Source organism: Neomonachus schauinslandi, chromosome 5 (assembly GCF_002201575.2).
Source record: "Neomonachus schauinslandi chromosome 5, ASM220157v2, whole genome shotgun sequence".
NCBI classification, from domain to species: domain Eukaryota; kingdom Metazoa; phylum Chordata; class Mammalia; order Carnivora; family Phocidae; genus Neomonachus; species Neomonachus schauinslandi.
In genome coordinates, this window is record NC_058407.1 from 118,892,101 (window position 1) to 118,918,796 (window position 26,696).

Here is a 26,696-nt window from a genome sequence, read left to right on the forward strand (position 1 = left end):
AAGAGCGGGGATTGGGAAACTCCTTGGGCTTGGAAAGACATGAGGAATGCACAGACCTTTCACCTCAAGGAGGGACAAAAGAGCTCTATGGTCAGTCGTGGAGCATGAGAGCAGGGAGACAGGATGTGGCTTGATATAGGCAAGAACAACCTCCCAATGACCTCTCAGGGATGAAAGGTAAGAAGGGCTTCAAGGAGAAAGTGCACCATAAAGATCAAATACATTCACCATGAAAACATAACAGCTAGGGGCAGGGCCAGCATTAGAAGAAGTTTCTGTTTCTTTTTTTCAAAGAGAGAGAGAGAGCACATAAGTAGGGGGAAGGGCAAAGGGAGAGAGAGGATCTTCAAGCACTCTCCACTAAGCATGGAGTTTAATGTGAGGCTCAATCCCATGACCCTGAGATCATGACCTGAGCTGAAATCAAGAGTTGGAAGCTTAACCAACTGAGCCACCAGGCGCCCCAAAGTTCTGCTTCTAAAATTGTTTCTTCTAGGTAGACCCTTCTACCTTTGCGACTTTATTATTTATTTATTTATTTATAAATAAATTTGTTATTGGAGCACTATAAAGGGAAAATGGTTCAATTTGTCATTTTCTTACACTGTGGAAAGCAAAAAGAAATTAAAGCATCAGGAGCTTTTATATGTGATATAACTAAAAAAAATTAAAATACACCCACCAATGCAAATAAATTAGATCTTAAGTAAAGGCATGTAGATACAATTTTATATTTCATGTATTTAAAATATGGCAAACATAATAATGTAAAATCATCTGTGTATACGTATTCTTTAGAATGATTTCTTGAGAGTTTATAATCAGCATTTTATGTTATCTGGGTTTTCTCAACCTTGCATCATAAATTTATTAAATAAATGTCATTTGAATATAAATATATAGGTATATATTTCATTTGTATATGTATACATGTGTAATTCTATGTAATTCTACTGGTACAATTATAAGGTTTTTTGGATGCATATATATTATATAAACACATGTCCGACATTCTCACACACAGAGCAATAGTCATAAAGGCAAAAAACTTCATATCAATGGCAAATGTTTCACTGCTCAGTTCTTTCTGGGTTTCTCTTATTCTCTTGAATTATTTTTTTCCATAAGTTCTCCAAGCTCAGCAAGTTTCATCTTTCGATACTTTCAGGATGATTACCATGAATTAAGAAGCATTACAGTTTAAATAAGAGAAATAGTCTTAAAAGAAATTTTAAAAATGCATTAAGGGTGCCATTTAAACCTATACCCAATTGGCAATGGTGATTTATTAACTATGCATTCTTCCACAGAAACAGTGGATGTTACACTAAGGTACATTAAGTTTAAATACTCAAATGGTAAAATAGATTAGGAAGTGTTTTTACTTAATAAACAATGAAGTTCCTCTATCCTGACCTCCTCTAAAATTTGGTGAAGGAGATAGTGAGGTATTCAATCAAGAAAATGGATAGAATAGGCTGACTTGCAGGTAGGGTATACATTCTCTATGATTTCCCCCTGCTGCCATATAGAAGGACTAAATGACTTTTTTTTTTAAATTGTGTTGTCTGAAATTGATGACTACCCTGTCCCTCCCATGAGCTGGTTAAAAGAAAATAACCAAAGCTGCAAGAGAAACAAAGAGAATCACATCCTCCCCTAGTTTGTATCTAAAGTAACAATAAATTCAAAATACATGAGGAGAAGTAATGCAATAAATTCAAAATACAAAAGAGAAACACAAGTCAGAGGAAATGCAACTTCTGAAATATGATGGTATACTAGGAAAGACAGCATCGAGATTGTGAGAGATCTGGGCGCCTGGGTGGCTCAGATGGCTAAGCGTCTGCCTTCGGCTCAGGTCATGATCCCAGGGTCCTGGGATCGAGTCCCACATCGGGCTCTCTGCTCCTTGGGAGCCTGCTTCTCCCTCTGCCTCTGTCTCTCATGAATAAATAAATAAAAATCTTTAAAAAAAAAAAAAAAGATTGTAAGAGATCTGATTTCAAGCCCCTAATGTTTTTGGAATGAAATCTATGAATAGGTAGATACCTTGTTACATTATCCATGGTCCCAAATTTTAGGTCTATATCTACTGTAATCAAGCAAACAAGCATCATTATTCAATAGTAACTAAAAATAATAAAAAGAATATGGGCTCTAGGTCACAGCTGGTTATTAACAGAATAGGAAATGGGAATATGATTTTCCAAATTCCATTTGTTTAAGAAAGGGTGCATGTTTTATTTTTTATAATTTTTTTTAACTATGTACAACCTCTTTTCATTTTTTTAAAGATTAATAAAATAAATAAGATAAATGCTATGGAAAGGGAAACCATTCTTACCTGTGTTCTCAAGGAGGTTATAGTACAATAATGACTAGCTAGGAAAGACTGTCCAAGATATTGAAGTTAGTGAAGCAGTTCAGTCATTCCTGGGTTGTTTTTGTTTTTTTTTTTAAGATTTATTTATTTATTTTAGAGAGGGAGAGTGCATGAGAGCAGGGGGGAGGGGTAAAGGGAGAGGAAGAGAGAAATTTAAGCAGACTTCTTGCTGAGCATGGGCTTGATACAGGGCTTGACAGGGGGCTCAATCTCACGACCGAGATCAGGACCCAGAGATCACAATTGATCTCTGAGCAGAAACCCAGTCAGACGCTTAACTGACTGTACCATCCAGGTGCCCACAGTTTAGTTATTTCTTGAAAAGGAGGTTTGGAGGGAGGCAGTACAGTACAGTGATTAGGTCTACAGACTTTGGAGTTATATTCCCTTGGATGAATCTCTGTTTAATAATTTTGAGAAAGTTACTGAACCTCTCTGGGTGTTTCAGTTTCCCTCTCCATAAATGATAAAAGCAACTACCTCTTTTTTTGGTGAGAATTATATGAGATAAATTTTAAGCACTTAGGTCACTGCCTGGCATATATGGAGAGCTCAATAAATGCTAGATTGTATCAAATTAGGAGATGGTTATTAAAAGTGAATGGGACTTCTGGCTATGGCAGACAAACTTGTAAAACCATTTCTCCTACTGAGATCAAGCAGGAAAGATAAATAACATATGGAAAGCACCTGTTGAAGGCATCAGGTGGCTATCAAAGAGCAAAGACTTGAAAAGCCAAGATTCCAGAGAAAGGAAATCACAGAAGTGAATGCAATACCACTTTCCTATCAAGGCATTTGGCAATTTACAAGCAAGATTTAGAGACTGAGAAACTGAACAGAACTTCAGACAGTCTCACAGAGCTAAGGAAAACATAGGGGTTCAGGGCCATTAAGGCAAAAAGTCCTGTAGTAAAACCCAGGCCTGGGTGGAGATTCCTGAAGGACTACTTTCTAAGAGCAAGTGCTAACCAGAAATATACCAGTCTTTATAAGAACTGATGCTCAACTTTGAATGAGCTTAGCCCTGACAGTATTAAAGTAATCTCTTCCATCCTACCTGCCAAACAGAAAAAGTAAACCCTCACTGGAGGAAGAAAACATCATCCACAACCTCAAAGTATTTTTTAGCAGTTTGTAAACAAAGCCCAACATTCGATCAAAAATTATCTGGCATGCAAGGAAAAAGGACCAAAAAATAAAAATCTAAAGGAAAAAAAAAAAAAAAAAACACATGATAGAAACAGACCCACAGGGAAATTAGATATTAGTTATCAGCCATAAACTTTAAAGGAGCTGTTATTAATATATTAAGGAAATAGAGGGCAAGATGGTTAATTTTATAAGGTAATTAAATCTATGCACAAGACACAAATGGATACTATGACACTGGAAAACGCATTAAAGTGAACAGTTGGTAATCTGACGTAAAACTAAGAAAATGACAATATGCTTTTTGGGCTTTCTCTTCATCCTAAGTAAATGGTATCTTCGAAGTGAACTAAAATAAACAGCTGTGTAAAAATGGGGAACTATAACTTAAAACAGAATTTTAAATCTTTGGTTCAATAATACAGAGATACAACCTCAGGAGAGATAACTTATGCCTTTAAAGGAATCTGAGCCTCCACTACTCTCACCAGTATGGCTAGAAGAACATTGGGATTTTGATGAGGGAACAGTGAATGCCCTGAATAAATCTGTATTCACTCTTATTTTAAATAGTAGAAGTACTCTCCTATCTCAATCCTATTATGAGCAAAATTGTCATAAGTACAAATGTATGTTCTAATTTTGACCATTATTGATCTAGTTTGCACTGTGAAAAATTATACTGTTGGAGAAATTTCTGTATGAGGAACATGGCAGAGTTGAAGGTCATCTGAGTGGTTAGTATGGGCAGGTGGCACAGAAAGAGTTACTAAAAGAAACATAATTATCTACTGGAATAAATCACTTGAGGGAAATAAAAATGAAATTTGTGTCAATAAGTTTATTCAATGCATTACTCATTTTACTCTACAATTAAACCAAGTGCTCTATTGGTAGTTTCTGCATACATCAGATTTTTTTTTCTCACTCAAATAAAATAAAATAGAACAAAGCTGGCATCAGCCAGTTAGAAGCAACTAGGTATAGAAAGAATTGTACTTAGTTCCCTATCTATAATGTTGGTTCTGCAAATTTAACCTGGACAAGAGCACAAAATTATACTCTTTATTATGTCCTTATGATTTCGCTAGCTCTATAACTCAACTAAGAATACTTCTACCTGTATGAGATTGTAATTGTATCATATACTGGAGTTAGATAAAAAGATTATTAAACACCAAACATTAGCCAATATTTATTAAAAAACAAATGAGAAATATATTTGTGAATTGTTATACATAATCTCCTTGGGAAAGAAAAAAATGATGTTGAGGTACCTTGGCATCACCGAATTAGAGCCTTTAGTCCCGGATTTGTCCTTAACTAGCTCTGTGACCTCAAGCATGTCATTTAACCTTTCTGATGCAGTCTGCCTAGCCATAAAATAAAGATAATTGCGATATGATCTAATTCCATAATTAAGCTACCTTCATGTGCCAGTGCCTTTATGGATATTAAGAATATGAGATACCACTGAAGAACAGAAAACTATACTGTATGTGAAAGCACTTTGTCAAGGATAATACATTATACAAACAGCTAACTATTTTATGCTATTGTGATCATAAATGTTTTTTCTAGAAGTGTCAGAAGCATCTAACTTTCTCCTCAAATGCAAGGGAACCCTTACTGTACCAAATTTTACAAATAGAAATTTGCATCAGCAAAATAAAATACATGACAATTATTGGGAAAAAAATTAAGGTAGAATATGAAATAAAAAGCTGCTTCTTTAACCAGAACAGAGAAAGGACAGTAAGGGCCAATAATAAAGTAATGACTTGCTTAGAACTCTGAGTTCAGAAGGACTAGTGTTCAATAGGATAACGGTCTGGAAATATAAAGAAAGTGTTAAAATTGCCTATCAGTCTAATATTCCCCATGACAAAACAGGAAAATCATAGTGGAAAATTTTTCTTTGATTACAATAAAGAAAAAAAACATTTAAAAAATACCAAATCCACTACAAAGAAGGAATAGGAAAAATGAACTGCTACTCTGCAATGTGAGACACCCATTGAGAACAGTATACATAAAGATGATGATTTTTATAATATAGACTAGAAAGAGAGACCACAATAAAAAAAACAACAACAACAAACTTCTGTTTTGAAAAGCCTACAGTTAGTGAGATTTAAGACCCTAGACTTACTGACCCTACATCTTTCCAGAAACCTTACCACTGCTGGTTAAAATAGTTGAAAATTAACATTCTATAATGATATTCTGCAGTGTCAGGATTACATAGATTATTATGAAAACTAAAAATGAATGAGTCCCTTTGAGATATATTCTCCCAGCTTGCAACTAAGGTGATACAAGAATATGATGGGCTATGATATCAAAACATAGCTGTGGATAAAGAAGCACCAAGCAGACCAGATTCTATATTTTATTTTATTTATATTATTGCCCCAAGTAAGCGATTAATTCCACATGGAAGAATTCTTCAAAGGAGTGGAAATATTTAAAATAAAAAGCTGACCTAGTTAATTGAAATAAAACTATCCCTCGCTTTATAGAAAAGATGTATCTCAGAAGACTTGACCAAAGTGAATAATTTTTAAATTGTCAACATCCTTTTAATAGTCAAGGATTCATTTGCTAACAAAAAATAACCCTTCAAATGAGATACTGAGTCTGTATTATTATAAATACCCATTAACCCATGGGTTAATAATGCCCATCATCAATTCACATTGTCAAAATTTCTGTCATGCCTAGTGACTGCCTAAAATATCACATCTACTGTTCCTGGAATTTTATTCTTATATTTGTTTTCTTCCCAAAAAGTTTAGGTTGTCTAATAGACTGTGATTATATTGTCAATAGAGTTTTTAAACTAAACATGCTATTATTCTAATTTAGACATTCTGTAAATTTAGGGCTATAATTTAGTAAATTTCCATTCTTTACTTTGTGAATTTGGTAAGATGAAACAAACTATAAGTTTAAATTCCATTATTCTTTCTGTCATTTAGAACTCTAATTAATTTTGCCTATCAGGTTGAAATACACACTGACCAAAGAGATTGTGGGTCCTGATATGCTCTTGGTATTGGGTCACTGAGCCACACAAGTTTTCACGTATACTAATACTTTTGGAATTAGAATCAAAACATGTCACAGAAATTGACAAGGCAAAAAGAAACAAAAAATAAATATAATCAGATATAGGAGAGACGTCCTTCCAAGTTGGAAGTGTTTCTTCTTAGAGATATTTCATTGTAATACCATCAGGATATAATTGTTCAATAATTCTATGAAATTTATCAATCATAATGCCAATGACATCAGAATAAAAAACAAAATCCAAAGAATTAACAATCAGTGCTATCTAGTAGATTAAAAAAAATTTTGTATGAAGCAAAAGAAACCAAGACATTAGAAAGTAATATGAGGTTCATAACTGTAAAATGTCCCTTTCTTGACACTTGGAGAAAAAGAGGTCAAGATCAAGGGGAAAGGACATCATCAATACATTACTTACTTCTTTGTATCCAAAGATGATGCGTCCATCCATGAGGAGGGTTGCCTGGAATGTGAAGCTTCCCAGGTTGTAATTATCCTGGAGATGCACGTGGTCCCACTGGACAACAAGTGCTGTGCCTATAAACCCCATTGAAACAGAAGAAATGCATTGATAAATATATATCAATCAATTCTGGTGAGAGACTTCACCAAACCATAGATATAGTCTTAAAATCTAGTAGTTGTGCCTCTTGAACTTTATATGGTTAATTGGAATTCTGTTATTGAAATAGTATTTGGGGTATTTTTAAACAATTGAGTATTCTCTAAATATTTAGTAAAATCGAATCTCATACTGAGGTTAATATTGAGCCCAGTATGAGGGAATTTTGCCTTAGGAAGTCCATTAAAGTTAATGGGTACTGCCTGCTTAAATTTCTATGAGCCACTTTTAAAATGTAGCCCAAGTGGATTGAATGAACTTCAAATACATTTGACAAATGCTGAGAACACATTCAGAAAGCTAGAATCACTTATAAAAGACCTGAAAATGTCTCTTCGATACTTAGAATTATACTCTTCCATGCTGAAAAAAATTCCTTCAGCACTAATGGGAATTTTCTTCTCTGGTTCACAATGCCTGAATTTCTGTCTTTGTTGTATTGCTTCAAGGAGGCTGCAAGGCAGCTTAAAGGGCCCCAAGCAAAGATTTCTGAAGCCCCCTTGAAGTACACTGGGATGAATGAATCTTCAGTGCTATGTATCATATTCTGATGAGTCAATCTGCCAGAATTAACTATAAAACTATTAACATGAAATGTGAACTGAAATAGTTTAATTGCCACTGATGAGAAGTCATAGTTTTGTTTTAAATGACATTGTTTATTTTCTATTTTTTTTTTTTTAAATGAGCAGCTAAGACTTTTGCTTAGCTCTAAGTATTGGATTTTTTGGTTGGTTAAAATAAATGTTTACATTCTGTGAAAAATGTTTCACAGAAATGAAAAATGTTTTACAGAAAATGAAATTCACAGAACTAAAAGAGATAAACTTAACTCCCAGGTTGATTAAAATTGATTAAATTAGGAAAAACAAAAACAAAAAAACCCTCAAGATTGTATGACAGAGAGCTTCTGTCTGGGTTAGTGAAGATGTGGCGTTGCTGGGAGAGTAGTGTGCCCAGGGAGGGCATGCAAGCTCCACACCTCTCCCCACATGTCTTGCCCTATGCACTTCTTCCATCTGACTGCTCATGAGTTAATCCCTGTACCTGATTGATGTAAAACAGAATACTGTCTTCACTGTGTTTTTGAGTTCAACATAATGCTGAGAGCTTTTGACCAAGATGGTGACATGGGAGGCTTCTGAATTTCCCTCCTTCCATGGACATACCCAATGTACACACAGAGCTACATACAGAGCAATTTCCTCTGAGAGAAATCTAAAAAATAGCCAAGTAACTGCTAGAATTTGGGCAACTGAGAAAATACCCACATTGAAACTGCATGCATCTAGCTGCTGTGATCCTCTCTGAAACCCAAAAGAGCCAGCGGGCACTTCCCCCACCTTCTTCCTTTTGCTCACTCTGACAATAAAAACAGGTCACCAACATCCTCCTGGAAAGGAGCTTGCACATGTCTGGCACCCAGCTTTTGTTGCTGCCACCTGAGAGACAGGTCCCCAGATCACCTGGTTCTGATAGACAACTGGATTTGCATTTACAAGTCCCACAGGACTGTAGCAGACAAGGAAGCAACAGGTATGCCCATGAGTACTTGCCATAGCTATGCCCCTAGGGCTCAGCAGAGAGGCAGCAGGCAAAAATGCCCATCTTTCCCTGGAAGGGGTGTGACTATGTACTTTATAAGCTGTAGCATGAGGGTCTGGCTTCTAATTAGTCCATTTAGCTGCTGACTATTATCCTCCCCAGGACCCAAAAGAGCCAATGACCACTTCCTCCACCATCTCTCTCTGGCTAACTTCAACAATAAAACCAAGTTGCCAGTATCTACCTTCAAAGAACTTGTCCATACATCTAGTGTCCTCACTTTTATAGCTCCATCCAAGGTTTAGGCAGCCAAATCACCTTGCTATAGCAAGATGATAGCCAATGAGGCTTGTATTCACAAATCCTAGAGGATTATAGCAAATAAACAGTTTTTAAATGGGCAAAGGAGCACCCCCTTACGGCTAGTAGAGAGACCAGGCAAAAATGCCTATCTCCCAGTTTCTCCCCAGAAGGAGTTTGCATACTTTCTTAGCTGCTGCCTGAGGGTCTGGCTCCAGATCAACCCCACATATAGGTGTTGACTATGATCATTCCCTTTGAAACACTGATGGGTCTTGGCATACTCTCAACTACTGGGAACCACTAAGAACAAAAACAGTATCATAGAGATTTAAGAGACATAGATAATCATAGAGATTTAAGAGACAACCAGGAGCTCAGGCTAGGCTTATTGATGCAGTTTGTGTCCTACATAAGCCACTCTGAAAAGACTGGATAAGGTGGCTATTTTATCTAATGTGCAGAAACTAAGAGAGTCAAGAAAAATGAAAAAAAAAAAAAAAACCAACAAAAAAACCCCAAAACAGGGAAATATGTTCCAAACAAAAGAACAAGAGAAATCTCCAGAAACCAATCTTAATGAAACATCAGTAAGTTAATTTACCTAATGAAACATCAGTAAGTTAATTTACCTCATAAAAATGCTCATTGAAGTTACAAGAGTAATACATGAACAAAGTGAGAATTTCAACAGATATAGAAAGCATAAAAAGTACTAAATACAAATCAAAGAGATGAAGAATACAATACTGACCTGAAAATTTTAATAGAATGATTCAACAACATACTAGATCAAGTAGAAGAAAGGAACAATGTACTCGAAGACAGTGCAATGGAATTCACCCAGTCAAAAAACAAGAAGAAAAAAGAGTGAAAATAGCTTATGGGACATATGGGACACCATCAAGTGGACTGATGTTCCTATTATAGGAATCTCAGAAAGAGAAGAGAGAAAGAAAGGGGAAGAAAGCTTGTTCAAAGAAATAATGGCTGAAAACTTCCTTACCCTGTAGAAATAAATAGACATCCAGATCCAGGAAGCCCCAAAATACCAAATAAGATGAATCAAAGGAGACTGTCATTTAGACACACTATAATTAAATTATCAGAAGTTGAAAACAAAGAATCTTAAAAGCAGCAAGAGAAAAGCAACTTACTCCTTATAAAGGAACCTCCATAAAACAATTAGAAGATTTTTCAACAGAAACATTGCAGGCCAGAGTGAATAGGATGAGATATTCAAGGTGCTAATAGAAAGGAAAAAAACTGCCAACTAAGAGTACTCTACCAAAAAAAGTTGCCCTTCAGAATTGGCAGAGAAATGGAGTCTTCCATACAAGCAAAAACTGAAGGAGTTCATCACAACTAGACCAGCTTTATAAGAAATGTTAAAGGGAGTTCTTTAGGCTGAAATGAAAGGATACAAATAAGTAATAGGAATTATATGAAAATATAAAACTCACTGGGGTAAAGGTAAATTTATAGTTAATTAAGAATATTCTAATATTGTAACAGTAATGGGTAAATCACTAATAACTCATGTATAAAGGTTAAAAGACAAAAGCATAAAAAAGAACTATAGTAACTTGTTAATGGATACACAATAGAAAAAGTTGTAAACTGTGACATCAAAAACATAAAATGTGGTGGAGGGTATAAAACATAGAGCTATTGTATGAGTTTGAGTTAGTCATTATTGGCTTAAAATAGATTGTATAAATATAAGATGTTTTATATAAGCCTTATGGTAACCACAAAACAAAAGCCTATAGTAGAAACACAGAAGATGGAGTAGAAGGAATCTAAGCATAGAGCTACAGAAAATGATCAAATCACAGAGGAAAAGAGCAAGAGAGGAAGAAAGGAAAAAAGGAACTACAAAACAGCCAGAAGACTACTACCAAAATGACAACAGTAAATCCATACCTATCAATGGTTACTTTAATTGTAGATGGACTTAAATTCTCCAATCAAAAGTCATAGAGTGAAAAAAAAAAAAAAAAGAGTGGCCGAAGAGATAAAAAAGAACAAAAAGACTATTATATATGCTGCTTATAGGAGACACACTTTAGTTTTAAGGACACAGGTAGATTGAAAGTGTAATTATGGAAGACAATATTCCATGCAAATGGAAACCAAAAGAAAGCAGGGATAGATAGAATTATATTAGGTATTATAGACTTTAAGCCAAAACCTGTAACAAAAGGCAAAGGAGATCATTATATAATGATAAATGGGTCAATTCATCAAGAGGATGTAACAATTGTAAAAATTTATGCACCCACATAAGAGCTGCTCAATATATAAAGCAGATATTAACAGATCTGAAGGCAGAAATAAACAGCAAAGCAGTAATAGTAGGGAACTTCATATCCCACTTTCAACAATGGACAAATCATCCAGTCAGAAAATCAATAGAGAAACATTGGACTTAAACTACCTGTTAGACTAGATAGACCTAACAGAAATATGCAGAATATGTCATCAAACAGTAGCAGAATATACATTCTACTCAAGTGCACATGGAACATTCTCCAGGACAGATCATATGTTTGGCCACAGGACAAGTCTTAACAAATTTATGAAGACTGAAATTATATCATTCACGTTTTTTGACCAGAATGGTATGAGACTAGAAATTACAAGCAGAAGGAAAACTAGAAAATTCACAAATATGTGGAAGTTAAAAAACATCTTCCTGGGGCGCCTGGGTGGCTCAGTTGGTTAAGCGACTGCCTTCGGCTCAGGTCATGATCCTGGAGTCCCGGGATCAAGTCCCACATCGGGCTCCCTGCTCAGCAGGGGGGTCTGCTTCCCCCTCTGCCCTCTTCCCTCTCGTGCTCTCTGTCTCTCATTCTCTCTCTCTCTCAAATAAATAAATAAAATCTTTAAAAAAAAAAATCTTCCTGAATAACCAATGAGTCAAAGAAGAAATCAAAAGGAAATTCTAAAAATACCTTGAGACAAATAAAAATGGAAACACAACATATCAAAACTTATGGGATGCAGCAAAAGCAGTTCTAAGAGGAAAATGGATAGCCATAAATGCTTTCATTAAGAAAAAAGAAAGACCTTAAAAAACAACCTAACTTTACACCTTAAGACAGAACTAGAAGAAGAAGAATAAACCAAGCCCAAAGTTAGCAGAAGGAAATAACAAAGATCACAGCAGTAATAAATGAAATGGAGACTCAAAAGAAAATAGGAATGATCAATGAAATAATGAACTGTTTTTTTAAGATAAAAAAATTGACAAAATTTTAGCTAGACTAAGAAAGAGAAAAGACTCAAATAAATAAAAACAGAAATGAAAGTGGAGGCTTGACTACTGAAAACACAGAAGTACTAAGGATTATAAGAAACTAGTGTGAACAATTATATGCCAACACACTGGACAACTTAGAAGAAATATATAAATTCCTAGAAACATACCACTAATCAAGACTGAATCATGAAGGAATAGAAAACCTAAACAGACCAATTACTAGTAAGGAGATTGAATCAGTAATTAGAAAAAAGGAGATTGAATCAGTAATTGGAAAAAAAGGAAAGTCCAGGATCAGATGGCTTCACTGGGGAGTTCTAGCAAACATTTAAAAAAAGAATTAGTAGCAATCCTTATTAGAAGAAAAAACACTTCCAAGTTTATTTCACAGGACCAGCAGGGTATCAGGGTATCAGGACATTCAAGAAAAGAAACTTACAGAACAATATTCCTGATGAAAATAGATCCAAAAATCTTCAACAAAATATTAGCAAACCAATTCAACAGTACATTAAAAGGTTCATACACCATGATCAAGCTGGATTTATTCCTGGGATGCAAGGATAATTCAATATACACATATCAAGCAATGTGATAAACACAGTAATAAAATGAAGGATAAAAATTATATAATTATCCAAATAGATGCAAAAAAATTTTTGACAAAATTCAATATCATTTCATGATAAAAATGCTTAACAAATTATTGATAGAATGTATCTTAACATAACAAAGTCCATAAATGACAAGCCTGTAGCTAACATCATTCTTTTTTTTTTTTTTTTAAGATTTTATTTATTTATTTGAGAGAGAATGAGAGAGAGAGAGAGCATGAGAAGGGGGAGGGTCAGAGGGAGAAGCAGACTCCCTGCTGGGCAGGGAGTCCGATGCGGGACTCGATCCCGGGACTCCAGGATCATGACCTGAGCCGAAGGCAGTGGCTTAACCAACTGAGCCACCCAGGCGCCCCTAGCTAACATCATTCTTAAGAGTGAAAAGTAGAAAGCTTTTCTTCTAAGATCAGGAAAAAGACAAGGATGCCCACTCTCACTATTTTTATCCAGTATTGTACTGGAAGCGCTAGCAAGAGAAATTAGTTAAGAAAAAAAATAAAAGAAATCCAAATTAGGAAAAATGAAGTGAAATTGTTTCTGTTTGAAGATGGCATAAAATATTTCTATTTTAGGAGGGGGAAGAGGGGGTGAGTTAGCCTGGTGATGGGTATTAAAGAGGGCACGTACTGAATGGAGCACTGGGTGTTTATATGCAAACAATGAATCATGGAACACTACATCAAAAACTAATGATGTAATGTATGGTGAGTAACATAACATAATAAAATAAAAAAAATTAAACAAAAAAATGCAAATAAAGCAAATGCTGTTAAAAGAAAAAAAAAGAAAAGAATGTTGCTTATAATGGCTTCAAAGACAATAAAATACCTAGGAATACATTTAAACAGGAAGATGAAAGATCTGTATGTTGAAAACTATAAGATATTGATGATAGAAATTAAGGAGACACAAATAATGTAAAAATATTCCATATTCATGGACTGGAAGAATTAATATTGTTAAAATGTCATACCACCCAAAGCAATCTACAGATTCAATGCAATCCTTACAAAAATTCTGATGACATTTTTCGCAGATATAAAACAGAATCCTAAAATTTGTATGGAGGCACAAAAGACTCCAAATAGCTAAGCAATTTTGAAAAAGAAAAGCAAAACTGGCAGCATCACACTTTCTGATTTCAAAGTATTACAAAACTTTAGTAATCAAAACAGTATGGTACTGGCATAACAACAGACACCTAGATTAATGGAACATAACAGAAAGCCCAGAAATAAACCTGTTCTTATGTGGTCAATTAATTTTCAATAAAGAAGCCAAGAATACACAATGGGGAAAGGACAGTCTCTTCAATAAATTGTGCTCGGAAAAGTGGAGAACCACATGCAAAAAAGTGAAACTGAACCCCTAAATCACTGTATACAAAAATCAACTCAAAATGGATTAAAGGCTTGATAAGACCTGCAACCACAAAAGTCCTAGAAGAAAACACAAAGGGTAAGCTCCTCGATATGTCTCAGTAATGATGTTTTTGGATTTAACACCAAAAGGAAAGGCAGCAAGAACAAAAACAACAAGGTGGACTATGTCAAACAAAAAATCTTCTGCACAGCACAGGAAACCAAGAAAATGAAAAGGCAGCCTATGGAATGGGGAAAAAAATATTTGTAGACCACATATCCCATAACATGTTAATATCCAAGATATGCAAGGAACTGATATAACTAAATAGCAAACAAACAAAAAATGGGAAAAGGACCTAAATAGCCACTTTTCTAAAGGTGATATACACATGGCTAACAGGTATATGAAAAGGTGTTCAACAATACCAGTCTTGAGGGAAATACAAATCAAAAGCACAATGAGATAACACCTCACACCTGTTATGATGTCTATTATCAAAAAGAGAAGAGATAACAAATGTTGGAGAGCATGTGGAGAACAAGAAAACCATGTAGTCTGTTGGAAGTGTAAACTGTCACAGTCACTATGGAAAACAGCATGGAAGTTCCTCAAGAAACTAAAAACAGAACTACAGTATGATCTAGAAGTCCCACTACAGGGTATATACCAAAGGAAACAAAATCATTTCTCAAAGAGATCTCTGTACTTTCTTGTTCATTGCAGCATTATCCATACTAGCCAAATATGGAAACAACTTAAGTGTTCATCTGCAGATGAATGGATAAAGAACACACACACTGGAATATTATTCAGCCTGCAGAAAGAGTGAAATTGTGCCTCTCTGACCACATAAATGAATTGGAGGGCATTACGCTAAGTGGTGGGGGGTGGGAGGGATGGGGTGGCTGGGTGATAGACATTGGGGAGGGTATGTGCTATGATGAGAGCTGTGAATTGTGTAAGACTGATGAATCGCAGACCTGTACCTCTGAAACAAATAATACATTATATGTTAAAAAAAGAAGAAGAAGAAGAAGAAGATAGCAGGAGGGGAAGAATGAAGGGGGGGAAATCGGAAGGGGAGACAAACCTGGAGAGACTATGGACTCTGAGAAACAAACTGAGGGTTCTAGAGGGGAGGGGGGGATGGGTTAGCCTGGTGATGGGTATTAAAGAGGGCACATTCTGCATGGAACACTGGGTGTTATATGCAAACAATGAATCATGGAACACTACATCAAAAACTAGTGATGTAATGTATGGTGATTAACATAACATAATAATAATTAAAAAAAGGAAGAAATAAGCAAAACAGAGAAAAGGAAAAACTGCATACTATCACTTATATGTGGGACCTAAAAACAAAACACAACACAGTTGAACTCATAGAAACAGATTTTAGAGTATTGGTTGCCAGGAGCTAGGGGATGAAGAAAATAGGAAGAGGGTGGTAAAAGCACACAATCTTTCATTTGCACTACAAATAAGGTCTGAGGATGTAATATATAACCTGGTGACTATAGCTTCTAATACTATATTGTCTAATTGAAATTTTCTGAGAGTAAAACAAGTGTTCTTAACCTGAAAAAAAAAGTAAATATGTGAAATGATAATGTGTTAATTAACTTCGTGTTGGGGATCCTGTTTCAATGTATAACTATAACAGATTATCACCTTGTACACTTTAATATAGGAATGTGTTTGTTTCTTTGCAGTAAAAATTTAGATGTCAAAAAAAATTTTTTTGAATCTTTTCTTGGTGCTTTTAATCATAGGGAACACCTAACACATACCCTTGCAACAAGTGAAAACCCAAGTCTCTCCTTTTTATGGGCATCTATGTATTTATACTACCATTTTTTAAATATTAGAAAGGCAAGAGGATAATAATAGGCAGGAAACGTCCCATAAGCATAGAAGTGCAGGGGTTTCTGATCAGGAAATGCCTCTGAACAGCATTCTCTTTTTCCTTCATGCATGTCTGCAACTCTCAAGCTCTAGTCTCTTCTTTATTCACTAATTTCTATGAGGCACTTTGATGGTACAGAGAAACATGGAATTGGAGGGCAGAAGACCTAGCCTCTGTTCTGTCTCTACTGCTGTTCACATGGCCTTGGACACAAACTTCATGGACCTGTTTGTTCTCCTACAACATGGTGGAGGAGGGCAGAATAATTCTTACTTTCTAGGGATTTCTGCATGAAATACGAGAAAATATAATTACCTCAAATTCTTTGCAAAGCAAGGTCTACATAATTGAGTAAGTAAATGTTTTTCATGCAAATTCAGATGAAGATAGTCTTAATATATTATCAGCAGCAGGCTTTTTAAAATAACAATAAGTTTGCCAGTTTTATGTTTAGTAATGCCATCATGGCTCTCCCAACATTGGTTAATTTAAATGGTTCTACATACATACTGAGTGGCTCATTCATAACTGAAAGATTATTTAAGTGTAAATGTTATTAAATTTAAAGCCACATATCTCTATCCTGTTTTGTCAAATAACCAGTATTTCAAGTTTCATCTTATATTAAAAGTTACTGAAATCTAAAACTTTATGATCTACAGGATGGTAGGAGTGGCTTTTGGAGATAAATCTTGTATTTCTCTATGTAGCCCCTAATTCACCTCTGTTCTCTAGGTAGTGTCTAATATAGGGAGCAACTGGGTAAGTAAACCAGGAAGGCACTTTCTTTGGACAATTAATGATGTAAGAGTATATACTGCCAAAAGAAAACCATGAGTTGAAGACTGGAATTTACATTTCTAAAGAGCTGCTTTAGCATGGCCCATCTCCTGGCTTAGGGGCTGAAAATCCTACACCTTTTCTTTCACAATCAGCTCAAAATCTAGTGACACTGCTCCTTATCTCAAAGATGAAGTTGTTATTTAAGCTCATATATCAGACCACATGACTTGCTACACCATCCTATGTGCTTATTGGAACTGAGCACTTGGAATTGAGCATCCCTGCAGTGTTTATTGAACCCTAATCAAGTTATCTCATCAGTAATGGATGCCAGTTTTTCATTTCCAAAATGAAAACAGGCAAGTAGGAGGAACTCATGCCACTTCATGTCACCGTCAACTCCCAGTTTTCTGATTCTCTGCCCAGACTTCTGATCATTAGTAAGAATTATACTTTTTAATTTGCAATTCTAAACCATCAAATTATTTTTCTATAAAGTGTTTTATAACTTTTCTAGTTTTCGAACATTACTATTCTGTGGCTCACACAGATTTCAGTCAACATCTATGCTACCTATGACATATGGAAGCATCATCTCATTTTTAAAATCTAGTGTTTTAATGTTTACAGAAATATATTAGAAGAAATCTTCTGAACTGCTGCTGGTCTCTTTTAGAGAAATTTTGTTTTCCTAAAATGTTGAGTTTCCCATCCTTAAGCATTCTTTCAGTGATCCTAACTAATCAAAATTGGAAATATTTCAGTAAGTTGCTACTGTATAAAAGGCCTTTTTGAGTACCTTTACAATATTCAAAAGTGTTTCATTCATTTAATAAAACACAAACAATAAATTACAGTTTTCATTGTCATATTGTGGGAACTCAGTACTCCCACTGGTCATTACACAGAAGATATTTCAATAAAGTAAAATACATTAACTCTTGAGTATTTTTATGATTCTCAGAATTAAAAAAATATCCTACATATTTAATTTTTTAAAATTTGTTCCTTCACTGAATAATTATGGGAGTCCTACTGTGTATTGACTTCCTGTGTCAGGTAGTGAAGATAAAATGATTTATTATAGTCACAGTCCTTGTTTTCAAAGAATTTAGTGTCCAGTTGGAGTGGCATACATTAATTTTTAAAAATCACTCAAACAAAAGTAAAATTCAAATATTAAGAGCTACCTAGGAAGGTGGTATACAAGAGAGTATATGGAGGGAGAAACGAGAGACTTACTTATGCTTTATGATTTTGCTGCTAATATTACGAAAACTCCATCATTAGAATCCTGTGCCCATGAGTGAATGTCTCCAACATCGCCAATAATTGACAGAGCTTGGGAAAGAATCAACTTTCATCAAATCATTTCCTATTTACAAAGGTGATTCTGTCAGAAAGGTCATGGAATAAGCTTCAGATAAGTTTCTGGCTGTAGTTCTGCCCCAAGTATCCTTACAATCTATTCATACATCCTTGGCATTAGCACCTCATTAATTTTTTTTTTAAAGGGAGGATAAATATAATAGTTCTTAAAATAACAGGAGAAGGTAATTATTATGGCTAACATTTGGAGTTACCTAATACTGGAACATACTTTAGTGTTATTCAAGTTGAAATGTGTTTCTCAGAGTGTATATCTAACTATGTTTAGCTTCCTTTTTCATTTGCTATTTTGACCTGTAAAATGGCTTCATCACACTGGTCAGAAGATTACTTTTAGCAAAATGATCACATTTCCCCAACACTACTGTCACTATTAAGTCTATACTACCCACTAGTAAATTTCCTCCTCCGTCTTTGAGATCAGAGTAGAAATAACTCTGTTCACACCAAATAGTTCCATTATTTTAAAAGATGAAATTGTCATTTGGGCAAATAAATACTATTTTTGTATTACAGAGTACAGGAATTTCTATCTTTACTTTTCCAAAACAAACTTTTCCTATTTTCCCTACCAAAGTTACAGCCTTCCATAAGATACAGACATGAAAATCCACATATGTCTTCAGAACCTTAATTTTTTTACTTAGATTTGAATAGCATTTAGTGATATAGTCCAGGTTTTCTCTATTTTATATGTCTCCAAAAGAAATAGTAGGGATAGATTGTTGTCAGTGTACTTGATAAACCTTGGTAGGCTCTATTTCCTATTTTAAAGTCAGGAGAACTTGATTTTCATAAGTGCATTTTAACTATCCACTACCTTATTTTTTAAAAGGTGTGTTCATCTTTTGGTATATGTGGTTCATAAGTCTTGGAAATTTAATATCAATATATTATGCCACTTGCCTCTATTTGAAGATAACAAATTATCCTTATTTAATTTTTTTAATAGTAAGGACTTACTGTAAATAGCATCAAATAAATTTATCTGCTTTGTTTGAGGTGTCCTATTTTATAGCAACTCATTTACTATAATACCTAACAGGTGTTAATAAACATTTGTTGAATGAACAAGTGAATGAATGAATAAATGACTTTTGACCATACAGTTCAATCCACATATTAACAGTTACAGTATAACATTGTCATCGCAAGACTTTTGCATCAAGCACTTTATAATCCAGTTTACCCCCAAAAAACCCCAGGTTAACAAGAGATTGATACGAATCTGATAATCAATGTTTAAAAGTACACATTCAGTAAAGAATAGGCTAATCGATACATACCATTATCAAAATATCTGACTGTTGAATTTCTGGATACACTGGGATCGAAATTTGCCATTAAAGGCGCTATGTACTGTGTGGCCGTAAGCATTCGATGTACAACTTCTCCAGTGTATATGAAACCTGTCATTGCAAAAACAAGAAATACGTTAAGGAAAAGCCCAGATAAAATTTTACCTCCAAACTTAATTGCAGTCATATTTTGAAAGTAAAATATCACAGTAGCTAAAAAAAAAGGAACATAATTAATGTCTTAATGTCTGATCAATAATAGGTGTGGATTATGTAACAAAGTCTCATAATTTTGTAGTACCTTGCAGACTGGTAAAGCAGAAATCTAGAATATGTACAATTTTAATTGTGGGAAAAGTGACTTTTCTGGAAGAGATCGTTAGGCTAAAATGGTTAATACAGTAGGTAAGTAATTCAAATATTCAATCTGCCATTATTAATCTCTTGTTAGTTTAACACTAGCTGAACATGCAAGTCCTTTTTACAAGTGAATGAATTTTCATGATGTTTAATTGCATTTTCATGAAGTTTAATTGCATTTCTCAAACTGTAATCTCAGTTTGGGACATTTTATAAACCGCACATGGGTATCTTTAACACTAAGATGCATAAAATGTTCTGGACCTTACTTTCAAAGTTGAAAGGATGTTAAACACCCATGGAAAAACTTGCACATTTCTGAGTTTTAATAATACTAGCACTTTATCAAGAAGAAAGATATTACATGTTGCAGATAAAATGGTAAAACATTGATAATGCGCAAATGCCTCTCTATTTAGAGTGTGATCAATTACAGCCTGTTCTAGTGGTTGGGTACTGAGAGAGAATTAACTATGAAGAACTTCGTATTGAATTAACTTTCAATAGCTCCTATGTTACAACCCTGTCTACTTCCAATTATCCACACTGGCCTTATTTATTTTGTGGATTATCCATGACAAATTATTAATCCTATATTGGCTTCTTGCCTCTAAGGTCTTTAGCTTCCTAAAAGGAGAGTCAGCTCAGGGAATATTAATGTTAATATTAATCTAAGAAATGCACAATTAAGAACATATATGTAAGTAGGCACACACACATAAGATATTATAAAATAAAACCCAAAGCAAATTATTTGTGATAATGCAATTGTAATGTAATGTTTAGGCAATCACAGGTTAACTAGACAGCTGGGACTACTGTAGATCATTTTTCTATTTTCATAAGAATTAATGAATAAAACAAGCGATACTTAAAAAAACACAAAATTGTGTTAAAGCTTCTGTTACCTTACTTCATGGTCTGAATAAAGTTTTAATTGGTGTATTGTGGTTTTTGTATCATTTCAAATTTTCAGTTATAATTTCTAGGTAAGTTATTAGAAATTTAAATCTGCAGTTATTTATTTTGAAATTAATTTGTCTTTCTTGCAATGTCTTCTTTCCTTTGACTTCCTTTACATTTTTCATCAAGGGCATAACTGAATTTTAGCTATTTACCTTTAAAAATATATTTTTAACTAGCGAAATCTCTACCATGTATTTTAATCATTGATTATTTCTTGTTTCTCAAATGCCAAATAATATCTTTCAAATAAATTCCCTATGTCTTGAGCAGAATTTTGTACATTTGCAGTTTCACATAGCTCAAGTGTACTAAAAGATATTAACATACGGTGATACAGTCATTGCTTTTGTTTTATTTCCCTGTAAATTTTCAGAGTCACCATCAATGTTCAAAGCCAATATCAATCACATCCCTAAAATTATCAAGATGAAGAGTAACTATTTTTCAGGACATATGATTTATTTTTTTCCCCTATCCTCACCCACATGCCTTTATAATTTCACCATTAAGGTGGATACAAAAATTCTATAAAGAAAAGATTAAATTATACTCTGAGAATGTTCTGTAAGGGACAGTGGCTCTGGATAGTTATTTCCCTATTCTATATTCTCCATGTACTAATGGAAGAAACTTCGCTTAATTTAAAGATTTTTGATTACTGATTCAATCTTCTTACTAGTAATTGGTCTATTCAGATTGTCTATTTCTTCATGATTCAGTCTTTGAGGATTATATGCTTCCAGGAATTTATCCATACTTCTAAGCCAGTGTATAATTGTTCATAGTAGTGTCTTATGATCCTTTTTATTTCTGTGGTATCAGCTGTAACTTCTCCTCTTTCATTTCTGATTTACTTGAGTCCTCTCTTTTTTTTTTTTTTGATAAGTCTAGCTAAAGGTTTGTCAAATCTATTTATCTTTTCAAAAGTACCAGCTTATTGATCTTTTCTTCTGTCTTTTTAGTCTCTACTTTATATCTGTGCTCTTATTTTTGTTATTTCTTCCCTTCTACTAACTTTAGGCTCTGTTTGTTTTTCTTTTTCTAGTTCCTTTAGGTGTAAAGGTAGATTGTTTGAAATTTTTCTTGTTTCTTGAGTTAGGCTTGTTTCACTATGAACTGAGAATTTCCCTCTTAGAACTACTTTGCTGCATCCCATAGATTTTAGTATGTTGTACTTCCATTTTCATTTGTCTCAAATATTTTTCGATTTCACCTTTGATTTCTCCATTGCCCCCTTGGTTGTTCAGTAGATGTTGTTTAATCTTCACATACTCGTGATTTTTCCAGTTATTTATTGAGGCTTCATGGGAGAGTGCAAGGGTGGGGCATGCCTACTGGCTTTAGCGAGGCAGTGGGAGAGCACAGGCCTGGGGCATGCCTGCTTGCTTTAGCAGGGGAGTGAGACAGTGCCAGGATTGTGTGCCCCTACCAGCACTAACAAGGTATTGGGAGAGTGCAAAAAATGGTGCTTACCAATGGTGCTCTGGATAGTTATTTCCCTATTCTATATTCTCCATGTACTAATGGAAGAAACTTCACTTAATTTAAAGAAGGGGGCTGTAATTCAAGGCAGTATGATAATTGCAAATCAATACAAAATTAACTTTCCAAAGTAAGTCTAAGAAAAGCAGCTGCAATTCCCAGGAAAACAGTTGCAAAATGCAGGGCAATGATTTCAGATAGCCAATTCTTACTGTTAATTCTTAAAAAAAGAAAGATACATATATATTTTTTATCCCTGAATGTTTCTATATAGATTTGGCAAAAAATTATTCTCCATTCTCCGTAACTCAGGTTTCAAATCATGCAAATCCTTAACTGCTGCTTCCTTTCATCAGGAAAAAGTTTTCCGGAACCGTAATTTCCCACATTTCGAAGGTGAAGTCTCAGACTGTTCATATAGAAATAATTAAAAATATGGAAGAATCTGTTAATATATAAAAACTATAATTATAATTCTTGATTTTTCTATTATTGTAACATTAAAATAAATGATTGTTGCTGTTCCTGTGAGTAGTACAGTTGCTACAGCTACTATAACCAGGTACGGCCACCATGACTGCAAACATGTCTGCCCCATTCTTCGTCTGTTACCCTATTACCGCAGCCACCACTAAGAACAATGTGAAAAGTCACCCAAGGAGGCGAAAAACCCCACTTACTCCACAACATGAGTTGAATTCTGAGAATACTTGCTTGTTTTCCTTAGCCACATTGCAAGCCAAGTCCTACTTTTTGGTGACCAAGGAGTGAAATGCTTCACAGGGATGGGTTCCACTTAAATCTCATTACATTTCTAAATTTTGAAAATGTCACGTCAGCGGCAGCTAATAACTGAGTGAGAAAGAAACCTTACAGGCCTGCTGACAGCAGCCAAGTGTGACTAGGTGTTGAATAAGAACCTGCTATGCAAATTTAAGAGTCCTTTTGTGGAACAAAACTTTTCCAAAGCTTCAAAGGCACCTGGAGCTGCCGCCATCCCATTCAGACATGTACCTCTTTTCTCTAGTTTTTTGGGGGCATGCTTAGTTGCAGAGAAAAATACATTATTTCATTTTTCTGATTGTTCACATTTTGGAGTAGTTCAAGCAAAATATTTTTATTATTTTTTTCAAACTTGTTTGTAGCCATGTGAAGGGCTAATCATAAAATATCCCCTTTGATCACCACACGCTTCTTATTAAAAAGGAGTTTGAGGAAGAAACAACCTGTTTTCTCTGTGAAAATTCCAACACCTATACTTTAGAGTACAGTTGTAGTCACCTCAAATCCTATTTTGGCCTCTGTTCGTTTAATTGGCAAATTCTAGAGATAGGTTTACATTTGATACCTCTATTGCAATCCACAAATGAGACTTAAATAGGTAGGTGAATTACATGATTACAGAATTTATTTAATGATACAAGCAAATGACATCCTAGTGGTGTGACTAAGTTACTTGACATCTTTGTGCCTCAGTTCCCTAATCTGTTAAATGGGGGGGTAATCATTGGGCTGTTGTGATGGTTGAATGAGTTGATACATGAAAAGCACTTAAGATAGAAATTTGCAGAAAACAAGTAATCAATTAAATTCCCTCTAATGTTTACCTCTTGAGGTCTTTTTGTGTCTAATGTATACTAGTTGATTGGACTTAAACTGGGATATTGATGTGACTTCAAAATTGTGCTTCACACCCAAATGGTAGGATATGGGTTTCTTTGAATTATTCTAGTTTGGATTAAGGCACACCACTGACTCTAACTACAGGGCAACAGAGAACTAAAAGCCTTAATGCCTAAAGTTCTACATTTGAGATAGATTCCCTTCCCTTACACTCCAAATGGAGTAAGCACCTTGTAAAAATATTAACATCCTATTGGCTGCAAATAGTTGTTTCATTTAACTGAATATGTCATAGTAGTAAAGGCTATAATTGCCTGTGAAACATTCTATGAAACTTTAATGTGTAGAGGGCTACATGAAATATTTTATTTCCTCATCTTTCAGTTGATATTTTTGACCCTGAGGAAAGGTTGGAGCTAATGTATATGCCTGTAGGGCATTGAACATTGATAGTTAAACGCCTCCTTGAGAGTACAAATGACTAGTGTATGTCACCATTGTCCCCTGTGGGATGTACCAACTATGATCCCTACACGCTAATCAAATAGATCTGAAATTTATGGTCCTTGTTCCATGAGGATTTAGAGCACCAATTCCTCCTACTGACCCCTCACTAACTTGATATATGATCTGTTCCCTTTCACCACCCTATTTCACTGGGTCGTGTTTGTGGTTATTATTTTGTCAAATCACTCAGTATTTGTGGTGGACAACTTGCTGGAAGCAAACAAGTGAAGTCTGAGCATAATTCAACTTACATTCTGCACAAATGCCATTTTATGAATCATGACACATGCTATAAACTACCCCCTTTCAGACAAATACTTGTTTGTAGTGAAGTCAGCCTTTTAAACAAAACCATATGAGGCAGCAATTGCTAATTTGAAAATTAAGTTGTGGTAAGTTATCTGGTAACGTAACCACTGGCCAGTGGCAACCATACAATGACAGGTTTCATGTCATGGGCTCTCTCTGGACAAAATGGCTGCTAGCAGATCTCACAGCTCACTGTGAGGAGACTGGTTTGTACATGCAACCTAGATGGTTTAAGAAAGAAAAAAGATAAAATAGCATTTGTGAGGTTCACGTGAGCTTACTAACTACTGGCTCCTGGGAAGTAACCTATAATATTGTCACTCACCAAATATTTTCTCTTTACAATTCCAACCAGCTGTTAAGGTAAAATATATCAAATATATTTTCTATAATAAAAAATTTAAAATATATATGTTAAAATACATCACATCTCATAGATTCCTTTATTCCACTGGCTTAAGGCACCACGGGGAATTGCAAATCACAACAAACCCAACCCTTGGAAGAAAAAAAAAAAGCAACAAGTGACAACTTGGTTATTGGCTACAAATTATGTTCATGAAATTACCAATGTAGAGATTTATGTTGACCATATAAAGTGCCTCTCTCCAACTCCAGAAGGAAAGAGAAGGAGCCAGAATTGTGTAGATGAGGAAGAGAGACTTTTGAACTGCTAACCAAATTGTAGCCTATGGTTCTTGCCTTCTCCATCTTGTTTCTCAAATAAATCAATGTGACTTATTCTCAATGCAGGTTCATTCCTAGTGGTCATTGTCAACAGCACCCTTCCTCACCCTCCTCTGGATGCTTCAGATTAGGTAGGATTTCCAGAGATGGGTCCATGCACACTGCAGACGGTGAATGATATACCCTGGAGTTGTGTAGTGCATGGACTTCACGGCTTTTCATGAAAACACAGACTGCTCTCGTTTGGTTGAGAATCAAGTTCATTCCCTCTATTCAGATCGATCCAGGTAATATTTCTAAAGCCTTACTCCTATGTGGGGGGAGAATGGGAGGGTTGCTTTGAATTATTTTTGTTTCCAGACTGGGGATTCAGAGATCCTGCTGTCAAATGCTAGACTCGCATGTGGCACCAAGTTATAGCTGGGAGTTAGTCTTCAATATCTGAAGTCTGCTTAATTTGGGGGTATGCTCCTCCATGTTTGCAAAGCCTCTATCTTGTGTCCCACCTAGTCTCTTGGACCCTACTCCCTATGGGCAGTCTTTCTAGAAGACAACTAGTTGGCTTCCTGACCTATGAATATCAACTGCCCTTGGAATTTCTGCCCATTTACTGAAACCTAAGTAACCCCTTTGGGAAACTATGTAGGATGGCTCTGTTACCAGCTGCCCTTCCATCCAGGTTCCATCTTGCTCTAGAGAGGGGAGCTCATGCCCCGCTGTGGCTTTCACTTCATCCTCAGGGTGCCCCATTACCATGAAGAATAATAAAAACTGCCCCATCCTTTCCTAAGGAAATCCATTTTTTAAATGACCAGAAACAGCCCTGGAAGCAAGATGGCCAAATATGAAGATAGGTGATATTCAGGTAGGGAACTTTTTTCCCGACACCATCAAACCTTACTGTATTTACTGACTAATCTGTAGTGCTGCATATTTTACTTTAAAAATCAGGTAAATTTAAAGTAAAAATACTATGTAACAGGAGAATACGTCCTTTCAATTCTTGCCCAGAATTATGACCTATTCAGCCCACAGTTTACAAATTTTATTCCACATATTTGA

At 35.0% G+C, this 26,696-nt stretch overlaps 1 protein-coding gene across 3 annotated transcripts in view; it reads right to left on the reverse strand.

The window, feature by feature from the left end:
• The window catches only part of PLXDC2 (plexin domain containing 2), a 469,806-nt gene that overhangs the window by 139,996 nt on the left and 303,114 nt on the right, over window positions 1-26,696 (reverse strand). For all 3 annotated transcript variants that reach the window (XM_021696777.2, XM_044915539.1, XM_021696778.2), the window contains 2 exons: window positions 19,689-19,811; window positions 7,029-7,147 (listed from right to left, as the gene is read on the reverse strand). In XM_021696777.2, the coding sequence (XP_021552452.1) occupies window positions 7,029-7,147; window positions 19,689-19,811 (242 nt within the window). The remainder of the gene's footprint in view (window positions 1-7,028; window positions 7,148-19,688; window positions 19,812-26,696) is intronic.